Here is an 18,569-nt window from a genome sequence, read left to right on the forward strand (position 1 = left end):
AATGGCATTGTTATTAGCAGAAAACAGAATAATAAGAAATTTTAATTTAATTTAATTTAATAACATTTATATACCACCCTTCTCCCTGAGGACTCAGGGCGGTTCACAGGGCAGAATAAAATACCAAATACAAACATTAAAAAGAGATTAAACAGTTGCCCTAATTAAAACAATAGAAGTACAATTCTAAAAACCCCAAGATAAAATTAAGAAACCAAAGATAAAACAACCCCACCGATCCCCCTCAGGCTAGGCCAGCTTGTACAAACAAAAACGTCTTGAGATCGCGACGAAAGGAGCGAAGATCGGGCGCCATCCGGAGCTCTACCGGTAGCTGATTCCACAGCTCCGGAGCGCCCACAGAGAAGGATCTCCCCCTGGGGGCCACCAATCGACATTCTCTGATCGGTGGCACCCTGAGGAGGCCCTCTCTGTGGGAACGCACAGGGTGCAGGGAGCTTGATGCCGGCAGCAGATGTTCCCTAAGGAAAGAAAGAAAGAAAGAAAGAAAGAAAGAAAGAAAGAAAGAAAGAAAGAAAGAAAGAAAGAAAGAAAGAAAGATGGAAGGGACCTTGGAGGTCATCTAGTCCAACCTCCTGCTCAGGCAGGAAACCCTATACCATTTCAGACAAATGGCTGTCCAGTCTCTTCTTAAAAACTTCCAGTGTTGGAGCATTCACAGCTTCTGGAGGCAGGTTGTTCCACTGGGTAATTGTTCTAACTGTCAGGAAGTTTCTCCTTAGTTCTAGGTTGCTTCTCTCCTTGACTAGTTTCCATCCGTTGCTTCTTGTCCTGCCTTCAGGTGCTTTGGAGAATAGCTTGACTCCCTCTTCTTTGGGGCAGCCCCTGAGATATTGGAAGACTGCTATCATCTCTCCCCTCGTCCTTCTCTTCATTAGACTAGACAGACCCAATTCCAGCAACCGTTCCTTATATGTTTTAGCCTCCAGTCACCTGATCATCTTTGTTGGTCTTCTCTGCACTCTTTCTAGAGTCTCAAGATCTTTTTTACATCGTGGTGACCATCAAGGAATGTGGAAATATGAAACAGGAGATCCTATGGAAGGGGGAAAAAGGAGCCAGCAAGTAAATGGGTTTAATAAAGGTTGAACATGCCTGGATCTATCGTTATAGGGTTAGAAAAGTGGAGATGGGGAATAGAAAATCAGGGGTGATGAACAGAATAAAGTAGTTTACATGAAAAACGTTTTGTGGGCTGGCACCCTGATTCAATCAGTTCAGTTGAGTGTAGTATTCATTGGTTTGTTTCTTATGCTTCCCATCTCCCTTATAAGGCAAGTTGTGGGAAGCTTACAGATAATAATGATGATGATGATAATAATAATAATAATAATAATAATAATAATAATAATAATAATAATAATAATAATAATAATAACAACAACAACAACAACAACAACAATAATAATAAAAGAGAAAATGAGGTATCTTTAAAGGGTGCTGTCTGAGCTTGGTTGTCTTCTTGCAGACATTTGATTACCCAGCTAGGTGATGCCATCAGACTAGTTTGAATGATGAAATGAAAACAACCAAGCTCAGAGACCATCCAGGCCCCCTCATTTCAACCCTGAAGTACAACTATTCCCCTTTATTGGTACAAATAGAAAAACGATTGAAATATCAGAACTATGCAAAATAAAATTCCAAAACTGTACACACTTAAAGGATGCCACTTCCAGAAACGCATAAAACCCAACTGAGAACAATAAAAAGAGCTTTCAGTATCCATGTCCTGATCATCTCCATTTTCCTGTAACATTTAGCTTGATGAAGCTCTTCAGATGGTTTGTAGCCAATTCTCAGCATAGTACCCATCACAGGACGAGTTTATAGATATGTGTGGTTTTCTTGCAGGGTCTCCGATGCCAGCAAAATCCACTCTGTTTATCTTTAGGATGCTGGTTAAATCAGATATCTTCAGACATGAGCCTCGGAGCGCAGGTCATGCTATGCATGGCTTTGGATGGAACTCAGTCTTTTAAAATTCGTTCAAGCAAGCTTTAAAAATTCTCTTGGAATTCCCGAATGCTACATCGGAACATCTAATTCTAAGTTAAACTTGGACCCTGTATTTCCTTCCTTCCTTGTAAATATTTAGGCACGTAGACCCCCAAATATTATTTATTTATTTACACAGTTCGGTTTCCCGACGTGCAACGAAAAAGGAAGAAAAGTAAAATAAAAGAGATCATGAACAGCCTGAAGACAAGTATATAAACAATAAACAAACACCCAAATGCATGTCCATATGTCCAATCATCATCCTGCCCCAAAACCTGGGAGAATAGCCAGGCCTTTAATAGCTTCCTGAATGTCATCAGGATTTAATGTATGTCATAGTCCATTGGAGGTTCTAGAGTTAAGGGGGCTTGAATAAGTAGCAATTATGTTAAGTATTGAGCATGCTCAATAGGTTGCAGGTTGACTGAACGAGCCAGATAATCAGCACTTTCGCTTAATAATTGCTTGGTAAGTTGTTCTGCTGGAAAGAGTTGCCAGGTCCTGTCCTGGCATTTTGGAGAATGCCCATGAAGCCTCAACACCTGGACTAGATGAAGATCTCTCTTCTTCTCTAACCAAACACACACACACACACACACACACACCCCAACCATTTTCATGCATGTTGTTTTTATTCTTCTGCTAAGGAATTGCCTGCAACCAAACCTGCCCCTTTTGCTGGATGAGTTTATATTTAGCATTCCAAAAGCATACAAATAAGGGCCACCGATGAACCAAATTACTGCACCCTCCGTTCGGTTAAAATAACTTCGTAAGTCATCCACCAGCATGTTTGGCTTGATGCTGTCACAAACAGAAACTCACAAAAAAAGCGGGTGGTTTCTGCCCTTCTGTTGCGATATCCTTTCTGGGGTGGGAGGGGGAGGAGACGGAGGAGTGGAGAAAGTAACTCCAACATGGGATGTGTGCCCAGTCCTCTTGATCCATACACATGCTGCATAGCTGAGGATAGATAACGCTTGGGTTGAACCTGGGGAGGGAGGCAGGAATGTTAGAGGTAGGGCTGTGTAGAAAAGTCAGTTTGCTCCCCCACCCCACCCAAGCCGGCTACATTCAAGCCGGTGAAAAAGAACTGCATTGAAATCTTCCGCGGTAGAAGAGCTCTCATTTCGTTAAGCCAGGGGTCTCCAAACCTGGCCCTTTTATGACTTGTGGACTTCAACTCCCAGAATTCCTCAGCCACAGCTGGGGAATTCTGGGAGTTGAAGTCCACAAGTCTTAAAGTGGCCAAGTTTGAGGACCCCTGCTTTAAATGGTCACTAAATGAATGGTTGTAAGCTGAGGACCATCTATCTTCTGTTTGTGGTTGCACGCAAATGCAGTTTGGTTTCCTCTTCTACTTCAAATAACTAGAGATCCCCGAAGACAATTTTAAGTTGATTAGGAGAAACTCAGGGCTTGTGGGATTATTGTGTTGGGTGTGAAGCTGACCTAGAAGCTATGAATCTTGAGAACATTTCTTTGGAACAAAACTTCCTCAAGCCATTAAGACGTGGCTGGCTGAACAAACAATCCATATTTAGGACAGGCTTCTAGTCACTCGCCCAGACTGAGAAGGAGTGAGTTGCCAATTTAGAAAATCCCAGACAGTTTGTGAAGGCAGACTTGAGACTCATTTTCTTTCCCCCCCAGATCTTGGCCTTCGTTTGTGTTCTGTGATGATTTTAAAGAGGAAATTGTATACGCCTCTCTCTCCCATTCCAGGCAGGTGGATCCTTTTATCAGATTGATCCATTAGATACATTTGCAATGGGAAGTGCTGTTTAAGATTTCATTTTCCAAAGGGATCAAAATTCCCCAGCTACTTTTCTCCCAGTTGCAGGAAGATTGTATTTGATAAGCAAGAAGGAATAGCATTATGAGTGGGACGAAGATTTAAATGACTCTTGTCTTCTTCACCCTCCTTCCTTCAGGACCTTTGGAAGACTCTGAGTCCTTATATTTATTTGAGGCCACTTTCTTTCTACTGCTTCCTACATCAGTCCTTATATTTATTTGAGGCCACTTTCTTTCTACTGCTTCCTACATCTATGGCTGGGTTTTTTTCCCCTCCATTTTTTTTTGGGGGGGGGGGGAAGAAGAGGTCCACTGAACAAAATCCAGTCAAAGCCTGGAGGTGGGGTCAAGAAAGTCATCAGTTGAGAATCATTATGTTGCCATAAGCGATTTAAGGTGAACTCCTCTTGAAGTCCATTAACTAGCGCCAATTTAGTGCTGACTTATTAATTGACTAGATTCTTGTATAGACATGAGCAATAAATCAGAATAACAGAGTTGGAAAGAACCTTGGTGGTCTTCTAGTTGGTTGGACTAGAAGGAAACCCTATACCATTTCAGGCGGAGAGTTGTCCAGTCTCTTCTTAAAAACCTCCAGTGTTGGAGCACCCAAATTAGCTTAACTAGCACTTAATGTCTGCTCCTGATTCTTTGCTCCTGACAATCATGCAGGAAATAGCAAGGCAATCTGAAATACAGAAATAACTTTTGGAATCCTTTTGAACTGATGTGTTTCATTGCTTTGAATGGGATAGATGATTAGATTATTACCATCAGGGTCTAGTAGTTAAAGCAGAGACCCAAAATCCTGAGACCAGCTTGGAGACGTCCACAGGATCCAAGGCTTATACCAAAATGGTGGGAACAGCCTTGCACCAGGGAACTACAAGCTCTGTTCTTATATGGGCATAGAGTATCATGATCCACATATCATAGAGATGGGGGGTTGCAATGGTGCAAAAAGGGTCTTGTCATTTGCCCCCCCTCTTCCTGCCCAAAACTCTCCATCATGGTTCTGTAGTGGACCCATTGGTGGTCTGCAGGCCACCAATCTCCTTGCCACCCAAAATATGTGCATAGGAAGTTTGGTTGCATTTTCTATGGGAAAACAGTGCTGGAACTCCTGTTCTGGCTCCAGCCTTCTCCAGCTACAGACTAGAACATGCTAGCAACTGGTCCGCACAAACAAGCAAAGCTCCATCCCTGGGATGCAGGCAACACACATAACCACGCACCCTCCGGTCCACAGAAAAACCACGGAACCAGTCCCTGATGCCCAAAAGGTTAGGGAGCTCTAGACTAGAAGCAAAATTGGAACCTTGTAGTGAGGAAGCCTCGCCCACACGGGAAGCAGACCATCTTGGAGCTGGGGCAAGGAGAGTGGATGGAGGACAACATCAGCACAATAGCCCACCACCTTTGCAGGTCCTCCGTTCCTTGAGAATTTCCATCTACAGGTAGACCTCGACTTACGACCACAATTGAGGTCAACATTTCACTTGACATTGTTAAGTGAGTTTTGCCTCATTTTCTTGCCAGAGTTGTTAAGTGAATCCCCGCAGTTGTTAAGGTTGTTGGGTGGTTCTGGCTTCCCCATCGAGTTTGTTTGTCAGAAGCTCGCAAAAGGCGATCGTGTGACCCCTGGGACACTGCAACCTACGTAAATATGAGCCACTTGCCAAGGGTCCGAATTTTGATCGTGTGACCCTGGGGGACGCTGCAACAGTCATAAGTGCGAAAACTGGTCATAAGTCACTTTTTTCTAACTTCGAACGGCTACTAAATGAACGATTGTAAGTCGAGGACTACCTGTACATTGAATAGACCATAGTGCCTTGGGAGGGCGAGGGTGCATAATATTTGGCATCTTACATCCAGAGTCATTACCTGATTACATTTCAGCCTGCCAAATCACTGTATGAATTATTTGCAAACAGCTATAGTAGCCAGGATGTGCTTGCAGAAATAGCGGAATTGCCTCACCGTCTTAAATTAAGACTACGGAAGTCCTGCGGTCCTTTTGGACAGTCCCCTTCTCACTCTCTCGAATTCATATTTTGAGGTGAGAAACCCACAAAAATTGTGGAGCAATCTCTCGCCGAGAGCCAGCTCGTCATAGTGCTTTAGGCGCTGGACAAAAAAAAAACAACACAACAGGATAGGGCAAGAGTCTGCCCTTATAGGCACAAAGTTATCTGGGTGACTGAGCCAGCCACCCCCGCTGGGCCCTATGAAGGCGGCAGTGCCAAACCACCTCTGAAAACCTTCTAGGAAAACTGCAGGGACCGAAAACTGACTCCAAGTCACACAAACACACCGCCTCGAGTTAGAAAAATGGAACATCCTTACCGTTAGGAAAGTGGGAGGGACAGAGATGCCTAAAACAGCTCTAGGTAAGCAGAGCCTTCAACATAAATATTAAAGCGATGCTTAATCAAGAATTCCGTGGAATTGGCACAACAAGAGAAGGGAACAAGAGGCGTCTCCTTCAGTCTGAAAGAGGTGATTATAAATCACCTTATCAATGTGGTTTAATTCTGGCTTGGTGATGATTGTCCTAGGTCTAACCATCCTCCTGGCCCTGGGTGGCTTCCCATTCCTCAGAGTTCAGTTCTTAGGGTTGGACTGGGGACCAAGGCAACTTTTAAAAAGTTTTGAGGAAAGCGGGGGGGGGGGGCACATGGATTATTTCTTGCCCCCCCTCACCTAACCCACCCCGCTTGTGGGAAGGGTGGCGATGTTGCTGAGCTGTTTCGTAGCACTTTGTGGGCAAAGCAGTGAAACCGACAGAGTGAGTGACAAGTTGTTTACCAGTTTCCTGGAAGGGGCCTCTGGTATATTTCAGTCTGTCAAAGTTGCTTTTCTTTCGGTAGAACAATGCGTGATTGTTGTGTAGGGTAGAGATTTTTTTTTCTCCCTGTACAGAGTGAGAGGGAGGGTGTTTTTTTTCTTTCTTCCTTTTTGAAGTGTAAGTGTGTGGTGGGGAATAATACATGTATGTGATACTCACACACACAGAGTATTAATACATTACCCTTCGATGCAATAAAAATATGATTCTAGGAATGCAAATAGGATGCATCTTCAGTCCCTTCTCTTTTTCTCTCTCTCTCTCCCTGCCCTCTTTCTTCTCTCCTCTCTCTCTCTCTCTCTCTCTCTCTCTCTCTCCTTTTTCTTCTCTCTTCTCTCTCTCTTTCTCCTTTTTCTTCTCTCTCTCTCTCTTCCTGTTCCTTTTCCTGATTACACCGAATTACACATTCAGACAACACACCTCCCAAGTCAATGAAAGTTCTACTTGGCACATTTTTGTCCAACATGCAAGGATGCTTGATTTGCTCTGTGATATCTTAGCCTGTCCTGCAGACCCAACTTGTTGGAATAATGTATGTTTCCCTGGTGTAGTTCAGCGTCTAGATTAAGCCTTTTGCGAGAATGCAGCTGATGAGTTTGTTCGTTCGTTTGATTTCTTTTCTTCTGGTTTCAAGGCCATATCGTCTCACCTCAGACAGATGGCCACCGGCAGAAAGAGTAAAATTAAAGGGTGTGTAGCTGGTACGGGAGATTTATTTATCCGTTTATTTGCTTGTTTGTTTATCAAATTTATACGGGATAAAAAGTAGTTCATCGAATCGAAAGGTGTATTTTTTAAAAAAAATGGTGCAAGCGCACACCTGCGTGTTCATTCTCTGCCTGAGCTCACAGAGACCCAGATTGGCAAAGGAGAAGAAAAAGAGGGAGAGAAAAAAACTTTATACGTGATGCATATGCATCCTTCTAACACTGCCTGTCTCCATCCCACAGCATTCTCAGAAAAGCGAGAATGGCGTTAAAAGGCTTTGATTCTGCTAAGCAGAATTTGCTGAGATTCCTTGAAGAAATGGCGGCGTTTGGGTCTCTCTCTCTGTGTGTGTATTTTATGCAAACTCTTTTACCTTCGGGGTAGAGGCACACAAACCTACCCCGCTTTTACAACGGGTGCCCGCTTTAAAGTTTCGAATCTTGCAGAAATGTCTAAGATTTCTGCTTATTTGAAAGATCATTCACAGGAAAGATATATTTCAGTTTGGAGGAGATGGATAAATTATATTCAGAACAAATATGGGACTAAAAAGTTCCATTTAGCTTATGAGTAGATTTTAGTGGGATATTGTTATTGGTACGTTGTTTGTAGTTATGTTAAAGGGGAGTTAAAGCACATTATGAATTTGGTTAATTGTATATTATGCATATTTTTTATTTAGAATATGATTATTGTAACTATAATCCTGTATTTAGCTCTGGGAAGTGGGTGGGCGAAGTGGGTGGGTTTGGGGATATATTGTAAAATTTTGTTTTTGTAAAACTCTTTAATAAAAAAAACCCTACCCCGCTTTTACAAGGGGTGCCCGCTTTCCTTGAGAAAACAACACCCAATGGGGCAGAGTTGAAAACCAAGCCACCTCAGCCTCTGCAACACTTTTCTTTCATACCTGTCTTTGGCCTGGCAACCCCTGAAAAGGGGAGGTTTTTGATCCTGAATAAGAGGTATTGATTTTCAGGATCGCGCACCTATGTCTGCGCGCACGCGTGCCTGTTTGTCTTTGCATCCCTAGGACACATGTGACATAATTGATTTTAGCAAGGAACATCTTTGACCAGCGGATTATCTATCTATTTATTTATTATTTATTTATTTGATTTGGTATACTGCTCTTCTCCCCCAGGACTCAGGGCGGTGTGAACAGTGACATAAATATCAAAATGCACAAATGCAGAAATGGAAAACAAATGAAACCCTAACGCCCGAATGCAGAAGATAACTTACATTCAAACAATCATGAAAACAAAACCCCCGTCCAGAGAACATTTTGGGAAAGTGAGGCTAGGGAGAAAAGGGGTGGGGTGGGGGTGGGTGGGAGGAAGCAGAGGGAGGGCCTTGATTTATTTATTGCCCCTCCGAAATTCGGGGAGCCCCCCCTCCTCCCCCTCTAATTGAACTTCTCCGTGGGCTTGTGATCTTTGATCCCGTGGGGGGGGGGAAACGTGTGGCGAGCCCAAGTTGTAGATCAGGGGTCTTCAAAACTTGGCCCTTTTATGACTTGTGGACTTCAACTCCCAGAATTCCTCAGCCAGCCAAGCTGGCTGAGGAATTCTAGGAATTGAAGTCCACAAGTCATAAAAGGGCCAAGTTTTGAAGACCCCTGCCTGTAGATGGAGATCTGGATGGCAGGGCTGGCTCGGGCTGGGGAAGGGAAGGGAAGGGAGGGGAGGAGAGGAGAGGGTGGTGGTGATGGGGGGGGGAGAGACTGGAAAGACCCTCTCTCCGGCGAGGCTCCCCCACCCCAGCCCGGCCCGCCTCCATTTCCCTTCCCCCCTCCCTCCCCGTCCCCATTTCTCTCCTCCTCCTCCTCCCCCCTCTCCCCCCCCTCTCCCGCTAGCGGCGACTCCGGCGAGAGACGGTACCCAGAGAGACTTTGCGGGCAGACCGCAGCCATGTGGCGCTGTTGTGGGGGGAGCCAAGCGCACCGTCTCCGCACAGCTAAAGGGTGCTGCTGCCCCTTTAAGAGACCGGTCAAGGAGTTTGAGCTTTAGAGAGAGAGAGCGAGCCAGCCAGCCAGCGAGCAAGGAGAGAATAATCTGTCGGCTTGGAGGAGCTTTGGATCCACTTGACAGGTTCAGTTGGAGGCGATCGCAGGAGGCTACCGGGTGTCCAAAGGGAGGGGAGGAAAATATATATATATATCGATATATTCTCCTCTCTCTCTTTTTTTTTCCTTCCTCCTCCTCCTCCTCGTTTTTTTTTTGTCCAGCATGCTAACTGACCCTGATTTACCTCCGGAGTTTGAAAGGTGAGCTACCGCATGCTTTTTTTTGTTTTGCCTTCTTCTTCTTCCTCCTCTTCCTCTTCCTCTTCCTCTTCCTCTTCTTTTTCTTCTTTTTCTTCCTCTTCTTCTTCTTCTTCTTCTTCTTCTTCTTCTTCTTCTTCTTCTTCTTCTTCTTCTTCTTCTTCTTCTTCTTCTTCTTCTCCTTCTTCTTCTCCTTCTCCTCCTCCTCCTCCTCTTCTTCTCCTTCTCCTCCTCCTCTTCTTTTTCTTTTTCTTCTTTCTTCTTTCTTCTTTCTTTCTTCGTCGGCGCTCCGCGAACCGGGCTATCCGCGGCTGCCTCTTCGCCCTGGCCCGGGACACGCGCGGATGGAAAGAGAAGAGGCGCGCGTTGGGTTTTCGCAAAACTTTCCCTCCGGGCGCAAAATTAAACCGACACAACGGCACGGTAGCACTCGGGTTGCCCCCACCCCACCCCCCCACCTCCTCCTCCTCCTCCTCCTCCTCCTCTTCCCTTCCCAGCATGCAACCACCGGCGCCGAGCGCTACCGATCTGCCTTCGCAGCTGGTTCTTTTGCATTTCCTAGCGCGCTTCTTCTCCCACCCCCCCGCCCCAAACACACACACACACACACACCGTCCGCCGCTTCCGCCCCCCCCCTCACCCCCGGTCCCGGTCTTTTAAACTCGGAGGAAAGAGATCCTCCAAAACGTCCGGAAAGCGACTTGGGCTGAGATGCGGACAGGACGGCTGCCCGCTTTCCACCACCCCCACCCCCACCACCCCACAAAAAAAAATTGCCCCCGCAATGCAAACCGGTTTCTCTGGTCTCTTTCCCCCCCCCTCCCCTCCCCTTGATCTAACCCCAGCCTGCCGGCTTTCTCTCACCGCCACCCCCCCCCCGCCACCCCCTTTCTGAATCCGCCGCCTCTCTGGTGCAAAGCCTGCGGGTCTTCGGGGCATTTGGGTCTGGGGGATTTGCCTCTTTCCCCTTCCTTTTCCGCCAGCCGCGGTGGCGGGGAAGCGCTTCCTGGAATGAATGGGGAAATCGAGGGAGCGGAGACTTGAAACTTCCCCTCGGAGCTTTCCGCCGGGATATCGGCGGCGGGGCCGGTGGCGGAGAGGAGGAGGAGGAGGAGGAGGAGGAGGAGGAGGAGGAGGAGGAGGAGGAGGAGGAGGAGGAGGAGAACCCAAGTTTCAGATGAGCCCAGCTTTTTGGGGTGGAAGGGGTGGTGGGTGCACTTTTTTTGGGGTGGGGGGAAATTGTTACTGATGTTGGATTCAGAGACGTGGTAATTTAGAGGCAACTTCACAGAAGTCCTTGTGCGGGATGAATAGCAGCAACCGTAATAATAGACCTAGGACGCAAAAGGAACAACCCCCCCCCCCAAAAAAAAATCTTCCTTCGGAGGTGATCCCTGCAGCTTCGTCCCCCCCCCTTGTGTCAGAGATCTTTTTTCTCTAATTTACGGTTTATTTGGGTTGCCATCTGTTCCCTTACCCTCTTCCATCAGAGGACACACTTGCCAGAGTTTAACATTCCTGGAGACTGTTTATTTTTCACATAAATCTCCACTCTTTGGCCCGCGGGGGTCTCAAAGAGACGTTTGCCCAGTTCCTCGGGATGAATCGGGGTTCTCCCTCCCTATCTATGCTGCCCCCTTCCTCCTCCTCCCCCCCCCCCGCCCCGTCTCCCTCCCCCCCTTTTTTGATGCTAAATCTCGCATGTATATCTTGCTTAGCTGTAAAAAGTGAGCCAAACTTAGGTCTTGGGAGAAAAGGAAAGAAAGAAAGAAAGAAAGAAAGAAAGAAAGAGAGAGAGAGAGAGAGAGAGAGAGAAAGAAAGAAAGAAAGAAAGAAAGAAAGAAAGAAAGAAAGAAAGAAAGAAAGAAAGAAAGAGAAAAGCCACATGTATCAGTGCTCTGCTCTCACTCCAAAGTTTCATGAAGATTAGCTTCTGCATAAACATTTGGTTGCAACTAAGCCTGTAGTGCGAGCTAGGTGATAGACCAGCTGGTGAAAAATATGGGAAGCCAAGCTGTTCGCTCCTGAAGTGGGTGAATTCGATAGTAAAAGGCAGGGAGGTTGTGGGGGGGGGGGAGATCTTAAGAAAGGAGAGGAAGTGCAGGGACACCGTGCAAGAACAACACTCCTGGACAACAATAACCGGGATCTGATATATATATATATATATATATATATATATATATATATATATATATATATATATATATATATATATATATATATATATATATATATATATATATATATATATATATATATATATATATATATATATATATATATATATATATATATATATGTATATATGTATATATTTATATGTATATATATGTATATATATGTATATATATATATATGTATATATATATATATATATATATATGCGCAAATACGGCTATTACTCTTATTTCTCTAATTCATGGGGAGAAGAAGAAAAAGAAAAAAAAATCAGTTCTCAAGCTGACTCAGAAAACATCTTGGACGGGAACTTCTGAGCCCCCGTCCAAGGTTTTATTTGATTCAATTAATTCCTCTCCTTTGTTGAAAATCTCTGACATTTACAGCACTCCCGCCCCTACCACCACCGCCACCCCCTTATTAATATTGTGATGGGAGTGCACTTGGAAGAGCTGAAGTGTTAACCTGCCGGATAATCATTTTCTTCCTGACAAGACCTGGAGAAGTTATTTTGCCAGCTCTGTCCAAATGCATAAGGAGAGGCTGGTGCAGAAGCAAACTCAGGCTGTGTGTGTGTGCTTTTAACTTTTTGTACAAGTTTAATAGGTGAGGCAGATAAGAGTGTAAAAGGCAGGATCTGCTCTCCCCCCCCCCCACACACACCGTTGATGTACTTTCTGTTTCAAAGAACAAGGCTTTGTATTAACTTGGAAGCCAAGGCTTTGAGCTAAGAAACAAATTAAATTGGCTTCTCTTTCCCTCTCCCTTTTTTATAAACTGGGGTGTGCATGCAGGGATTTTACTTTATTAGTGCTCGGGAAGGGCCGAAGGAAAGGCTGGTTAGAATAATCTACGTGTTACTAGTTTTCACAGACACAAGACCATTGAGCTATGTTGAAATATTATTATTTTTCTAAAAAAAGAAGAAGAAAGAAAAGAAACCTTGTTGTCTAATTCTTTTTTTATTTACCATTTTCCATCTGTGGTTTTAGCTAGTGATCCAAACCAATATCTCTGTTAATCATTACCATTTGTTTACATTCTCTGTGTTTGACTGTAGTTGCATGCACATGTATAGGACAGGTTGTGGATTTTATTTACTGTAGAATTTGTACAATTCGCAGGGAAAACACACACATACCCCTCTCCCCTTTTTTTTGTCAGTCTGGCTCACTCCAACTCTTAATGTGTGTGTGTGTGTGTGTGTGTGTGTGTAACGCATTTTGTTAAATTAGTGTTTTCACCTGTCAGACTAAGCTATAGCTTGCTAATTGTCTTAAGGCTCATTTTACATATACATGAAGCTGTGTAAGGGGGTAAAAATGTACAGTTCGAGGAATTTTGGTTTAACTGTCATTCATCAAGTCATCTACTGTATCTTTTGTTGGAAGAAATTCGCTTCTTTGATTTTTTTTTCCTTCAGTTTGGACAGAATTTTAAAACTCTAGAACTTAACTTTAACTTTGTAAAGAAAATTCATGACTTTCATAGGAAGGGACCTTATTCAGTCTTTTTGTTGTTGTTGTTGTTGTTTAGATCTGAGTATGGTTCCCATGACTTTCTTTTAACTTTGATCACAAAGAGGCCTGGGATGAAATGTCTAGAGCATCCGGTGAAAAATCAGGCAGAAATCTGGAGCAATATTTACAATATCTTTGTTCAGTTTTGTGAATTTCCATGGCCGAAAGATTGATTTACAATCAGGACAGGCTTAGCAATTAGAGGCAAGTTGATGATCCCAACATGTGCCTGTATAGTTTTACAAAAATGTTAGAGGTTGCTTCATGTAGCCCAAACCACTTATACAAACTTTGAAATTGCAACACATTGAAAGCTTGTAACTGGATCAAGCATCCTATTTTTCTGATAGATATAATTATCTTCCAGGCTAGAGATTTTTTTAAAGGCAGCCATTCTTAATACAGTTAAAATAAATCTAATTAAGTGAACTTGTTCTTAATTCTTTGTAAAATGCACAGCCTTGTTTTTTTCTAATTTCCTTTTTTGTGCAAATAAAATGATACTCTACAGCAGTCTAATGTGGACAAGTCCAAGTAAAGTTTTTGATTTCCATAAGCAGTCCATAAGAAGAACCTGTAACAGCATCCTCACAATCTAGAATTTATAAGAATGATTGTGAGTTGAAAAATGCTTGACCTAAACTTTGAAACTCTCCATAAATTCTTTTATATTGAAATAAGAAAAGAGAAAAGGAATACTTAATATTCCTGGGTGTAGGGATTGTTAAATTAATGAGATATCCAGAGCCATATATTAATGCATGGTGAGAGGTGGACTCTTCCCATACTAAAGATTAGAGAACCACTAGAAGAAAAAAGTATTTTGGGAGAAATAAAATTAACAATTTGATTGACTTGCTCTAATATATATATATATATATATATATATATATATATATATATATATATATATATATATATATATATATATATATATATATATATATATATATATATATATATATATATATATGGAAAGCTATTTTAAGTAACATTTAACAAGGAAGATTTAAGATTTTTTCTTTCTTTCTTTTTTTAAAAAAATCTTAATTGTGGCACTTTGGGGACAGTGTCACAAAGTATATTCTTTTAATCTTTGTCTCCCATTGCATTCAGCACCAACAGGAAATATAGGAAAGTAGGAATTGCTGAATCTCTCTCTTGCAAAGAATGTTCTGAAGCAGTTGTCCCCAATCTAATGCTCCTTAAATTGTAGGATCACAACTCTCATCATCCCAGGCACCAGGAGGAATAATAGCCTAACCGATCTTATGGCCATCAGCCTAGGGAAAGTTGCACCCAAGGTTTTTCTTTTAAAAGCCAAAGCTCCACATTAGCAACCCTTTATTATTATTATTATTATTATTATTATTATTATTATTATTATTATTATTATTATTATTATTATTACAGTTAGGCACACACTCAGCCAGATGTTTAGACAGATTTGGCATTTTTATCCACCTATCAAGCCCTTCTCAGGGACCTGGAATAGGCAGATGTTGTTGAATGATGGTGTTAAAAGTATCCTGACAGGGTGTAAAAAAAAAACACGGTCCCAAGCAGCAGTGCCTTTTGCAATTGACTGGTGGCGATTGTATCAACTATCATTATTAATTCTAGATCAAAGCTGAAAATAGCTACAAACTTCCATGATGAGCGAACAATATTTGTCCTGTTTGATGTGAGGAACGATTAATACTTTGTTTTTTTTCCCCCAGCCTGTTTATTTGGCAGACTGCTTTGGACATGATTTACCACACTTGTTGTTTTTTTAGGATCCCTAGGAAACACGTTGGGTGTAAGTTGTGACTGAGCTTGCAGTTTGAAGCCTCTCCTTCCGAATGAAGGTTTCAGTAAACTTGTTCATTGGTGGGGTGGGAATATGGAAAAGCTGAGCTGGAGTTAACTCTGAGGAGGAACTAAGGAACAATTGCTTTAGTGGAACAAACCTTGGGGTGTTCCTTCAAGCCAAATGTCAAACTAAGTGACTACATTGTCCTTGGTCTTCAAAGAGTTACTGCCAGAGGGAGAAGGAAAGGAGGTGGGCAGTCTCTCCTTCGGTTTAAAGCCTTTCAAAACGTTTGCGCGCTTGAATACAGTGCGCAAAGTAGGATTGGTACTTTAAGGAAAGGAGGAAGCATGATTCTCTGGTTGTTTCAACCCGGGTGCCTTTTTTTGGTAGGAATCGGATAAGGTTTTTCTTGGCTCCCTTATGGAATTGATGTTTTGCTTTCAATTATGATGTGTTTATTTAGATGCAGAGAATATATATATATATATATATATATATATATATATATATATATATATATATATATATATATATATATATATATATATATATATATATATATATATATATATATATATATATATATATATATATATATATATATATATATATATATATATATATATATATATATATATATATATATTCTCTGCATCTAAATAAACATATTCTCTGCATCTAAATAATATATATATCACACACTCATGAGACAGAGCAACTAGCTGGAGGAAAAGAAAGGAGGTGGGTGATCTTCACAGTTACACTAAAGATAAGTACCTATCACAAATGCACACACACACACAGACAGAGAGAGAGATGTGTTTATTATTTATTTGGGGATGAGGTGTTAACATGCAGTAAGTCTTACAGACATTTTACTGGTTCTCAACCTCTTCCTCCAATTTTGAAGTAGTAAGTTCAGCATCCTTGTAAAGCTCAAAAGGAGCCAATGCCCCAAATTTAGGTCACGCCGAAACACTGAAATTTTGTGTTAAAATGACATTGTAAAGTGACACTTTTTTTCCCTAGTTCTTCGACCACTCCAAAGCCTTAGCTGAAGGTTTTGTTTTAAGCAGGAGCTTGGGGAGGCCAAAATATGTTTTCTGTAGAATGTTGTTCCCCAGTGCTGTTACTGCAAATCAGCACTTAGGAGTGCTCAAGACTGTTTTCCAGCCGAAAGTGAATAAAAGTCAGCTTGATTCCCTTGCAGAATTTCCTCAAACCTCTTCCTCTTTCTTCTTCTTTCTCTAAATTTACACCTTCATTAAATATTTTACACATTATATCCTTTTCTAACACGGGATTCATAGATTTAGGCCAACTGGTGAAGAGGGAGGAGGGGAGATGTTTGGAAAACTTAACTTTTTGTATTATTTAAAACAGCAAGGACCGCACTAGAGTGATACTTCTTGTCCCAATAGGCAGGCTGCTTTTCTGTGTGAGTCGACTGTGTGTGTGTGTGTGTGTGTGTGTGTGTGTGTGTGTGTGAGTCGACTGAGGCAGCTCATTCTTAAAGGCACTGAGGTCCCTTCAGGGTTCAATTAGATATTTAGTCTGGTCATGATCTGTTCCTCCATTAGGTCTGCATGTTCTTGAGGATTGTTTTAAGTTTGAGATGGTCCCACGATGCCTAAAGCTAATCAACCACCAGGGGGGGTGTTTGGGAGCAGAATAGACAGGACCACACATCCCACACTCACACATCACTGTGTTCCTAATCGTTGCCAGGTTGAGAAGCTCCTGGTAGGTGATGTGTCCAAACGGTAGTGTTATAAAGGTGGTGTTGTTTGTCATGCAATAAATCTAGATGGGAGAAGAGTTACAATTGTGCAGATTGGCTTTTTGTGATTTGCTGTGCTTGAATTGGAAAAGGGTAAGCTAATGTCCCGTGGTGGCATTTGTGTGGCGCCCTCAAGACGTCGTAGGTCTGCTTGGCGGTTACCCATGATAGCCCTTAAAAAAAATTGAAACAAAGTTGTCTTCTTCCCAAATCTGTTGGGATTGGGTTAGAAAACTTCTGGGCAGTTTTTATCTATTTTGCTTTGTTTTCCAGTATGCGTGATATTTCTGGCTACTTCTAACCACTCTGTTGGTTGGAGTGGGTGAGCATAATCAATGCCGAATGTGCAGATATGTTACATTAGCAAAGGCTAGTCATTTTACACCTTGGAAATAAGCAGCATGCCCAAACACATGTGCAATCGACAGAGAAAGATTTTTGGCATCCCAGTCTAACACCTGTGTGATAGTATGACAGTAATCGGGCAGCATGTGCTGATAACAGTAATTGTGGCACCATCTATAAAATAAAATGGAACAAGCCAATCTCGCTTTTTTATCTGTTGCAAGCCCATTATTCACAAAATCATTAATTCAAGGAAAATTTAAGATGCATTTTAGAACCAAGTGACTAACAGTGCATTAACTAATAATTAATTCCAGTTTCACTGTTTTTTTTTTTAAACTCGTTAAGCAGTATATTCCAATAGCTGACTTAAACCACATAAAGATATAATGGCATTTATCTATTTAATGTATGTGTCTCATTGATTTCTATAAGAAAGTTAAGCATATAAATCTTCCCCTCCCCTTTTGGGTTATAAATTTTGTCTTAATATATTACAAATCGCATTCATAATCTTAATTTAACTCATTTTCCAAAAGATCACAGAATTGCTGATTGGGTTTTCTCATGGGATAAATAGTTCAGCAAAGGTTTATCCACTGCCGTTCTAAACAGTTTAAAGGTTTTCATTGCATTCAAAACTGGGCATCCCGTCAGCTTTATTACAGTCTGGTTTTGCATTTTCTTTAAATTAAGCACTGTTCTTCAATGTTCTCCTGCCATTGTAGTAAGCATTATACATTACTTGTGTTTTGTTTCATCTCTGTTATATTAAACCTTATATATTAGGGGTGTTTTATTTAAGTAACAAAATTGTTCATAGAATATAAGAGGAAGGTGAAGGGATTCAGCAACAGACTTACGCCAGCAAGCCTCATTTATACTATCAAGAAACTTCAAAGTTCCCAAAATGCAATCGTAGATATATGGAATTACATTAGAATATACAATTGTAGGTTGTATTCACTAAATTCTTATTTGAACAGATAGCTTATGCTGCCTTAAAATTCCTCTTTCTGGGACACTTTGACATACTGATTCTAAGTTGTGAAATAGCGCTACGCAAAGCCTTTGAATCCACAGCTAAGAGCTTTCTTCCCACTTGTATAATAACACCACTCCATACTATTGTAATGATGTGAAATTTGGCCTTGATCCTCCACAAGAATGCAGTGCTAGTTCTTGTATCTCATCCATTTGTGAGAGTCATGGTGCTCCTTCAGAAGGCCAGGCTCATTTTGATGGAACTTTTAATTATAAAAAATAATTCTGCAAATTATCTCTTGCTTATTATAATGAATAAT

The 18,569-nt window shown here is 41.8% G+C and overlaps 1 protein-coding gene across 2 annotated transcripts in view; it reads left to right on the plus strand.

The window, feature by feature from the left end:
• Positions 1-9,609: 9,609 nt before the first annotated feature.
• The window catches only part of SOX5 (SRY-box transcription factor 5), a gene marked incomplete at its 5' end in the record, with an annotated part of 509,776 nt that continues 500,816 nt past the window's right edge, over positions 9,610-18,569 (plus strand). For both annotated transcript variants that reach the window (XM_081330567.1, XM_081330566.1), the window contains one exon: positions 9,610-9,647. In XM_081330567.1, the coding sequence (XP_081186693.1) occupies positions 9,610-9,647 (38 nt within the window). The remainder of the gene's footprint in view (positions 9,648-18,569) is intronic.

Source organism: Vipera berus (assembly GCF_964194415.1).
Source record: "Vipera berus genome assembly, chromosome: 6".
Lineage (NCBI taxonomy): Eukaryota > Metazoa > Chordata > Lepidosauria > Squamata > Viperidae > Vipera > Vipera berus.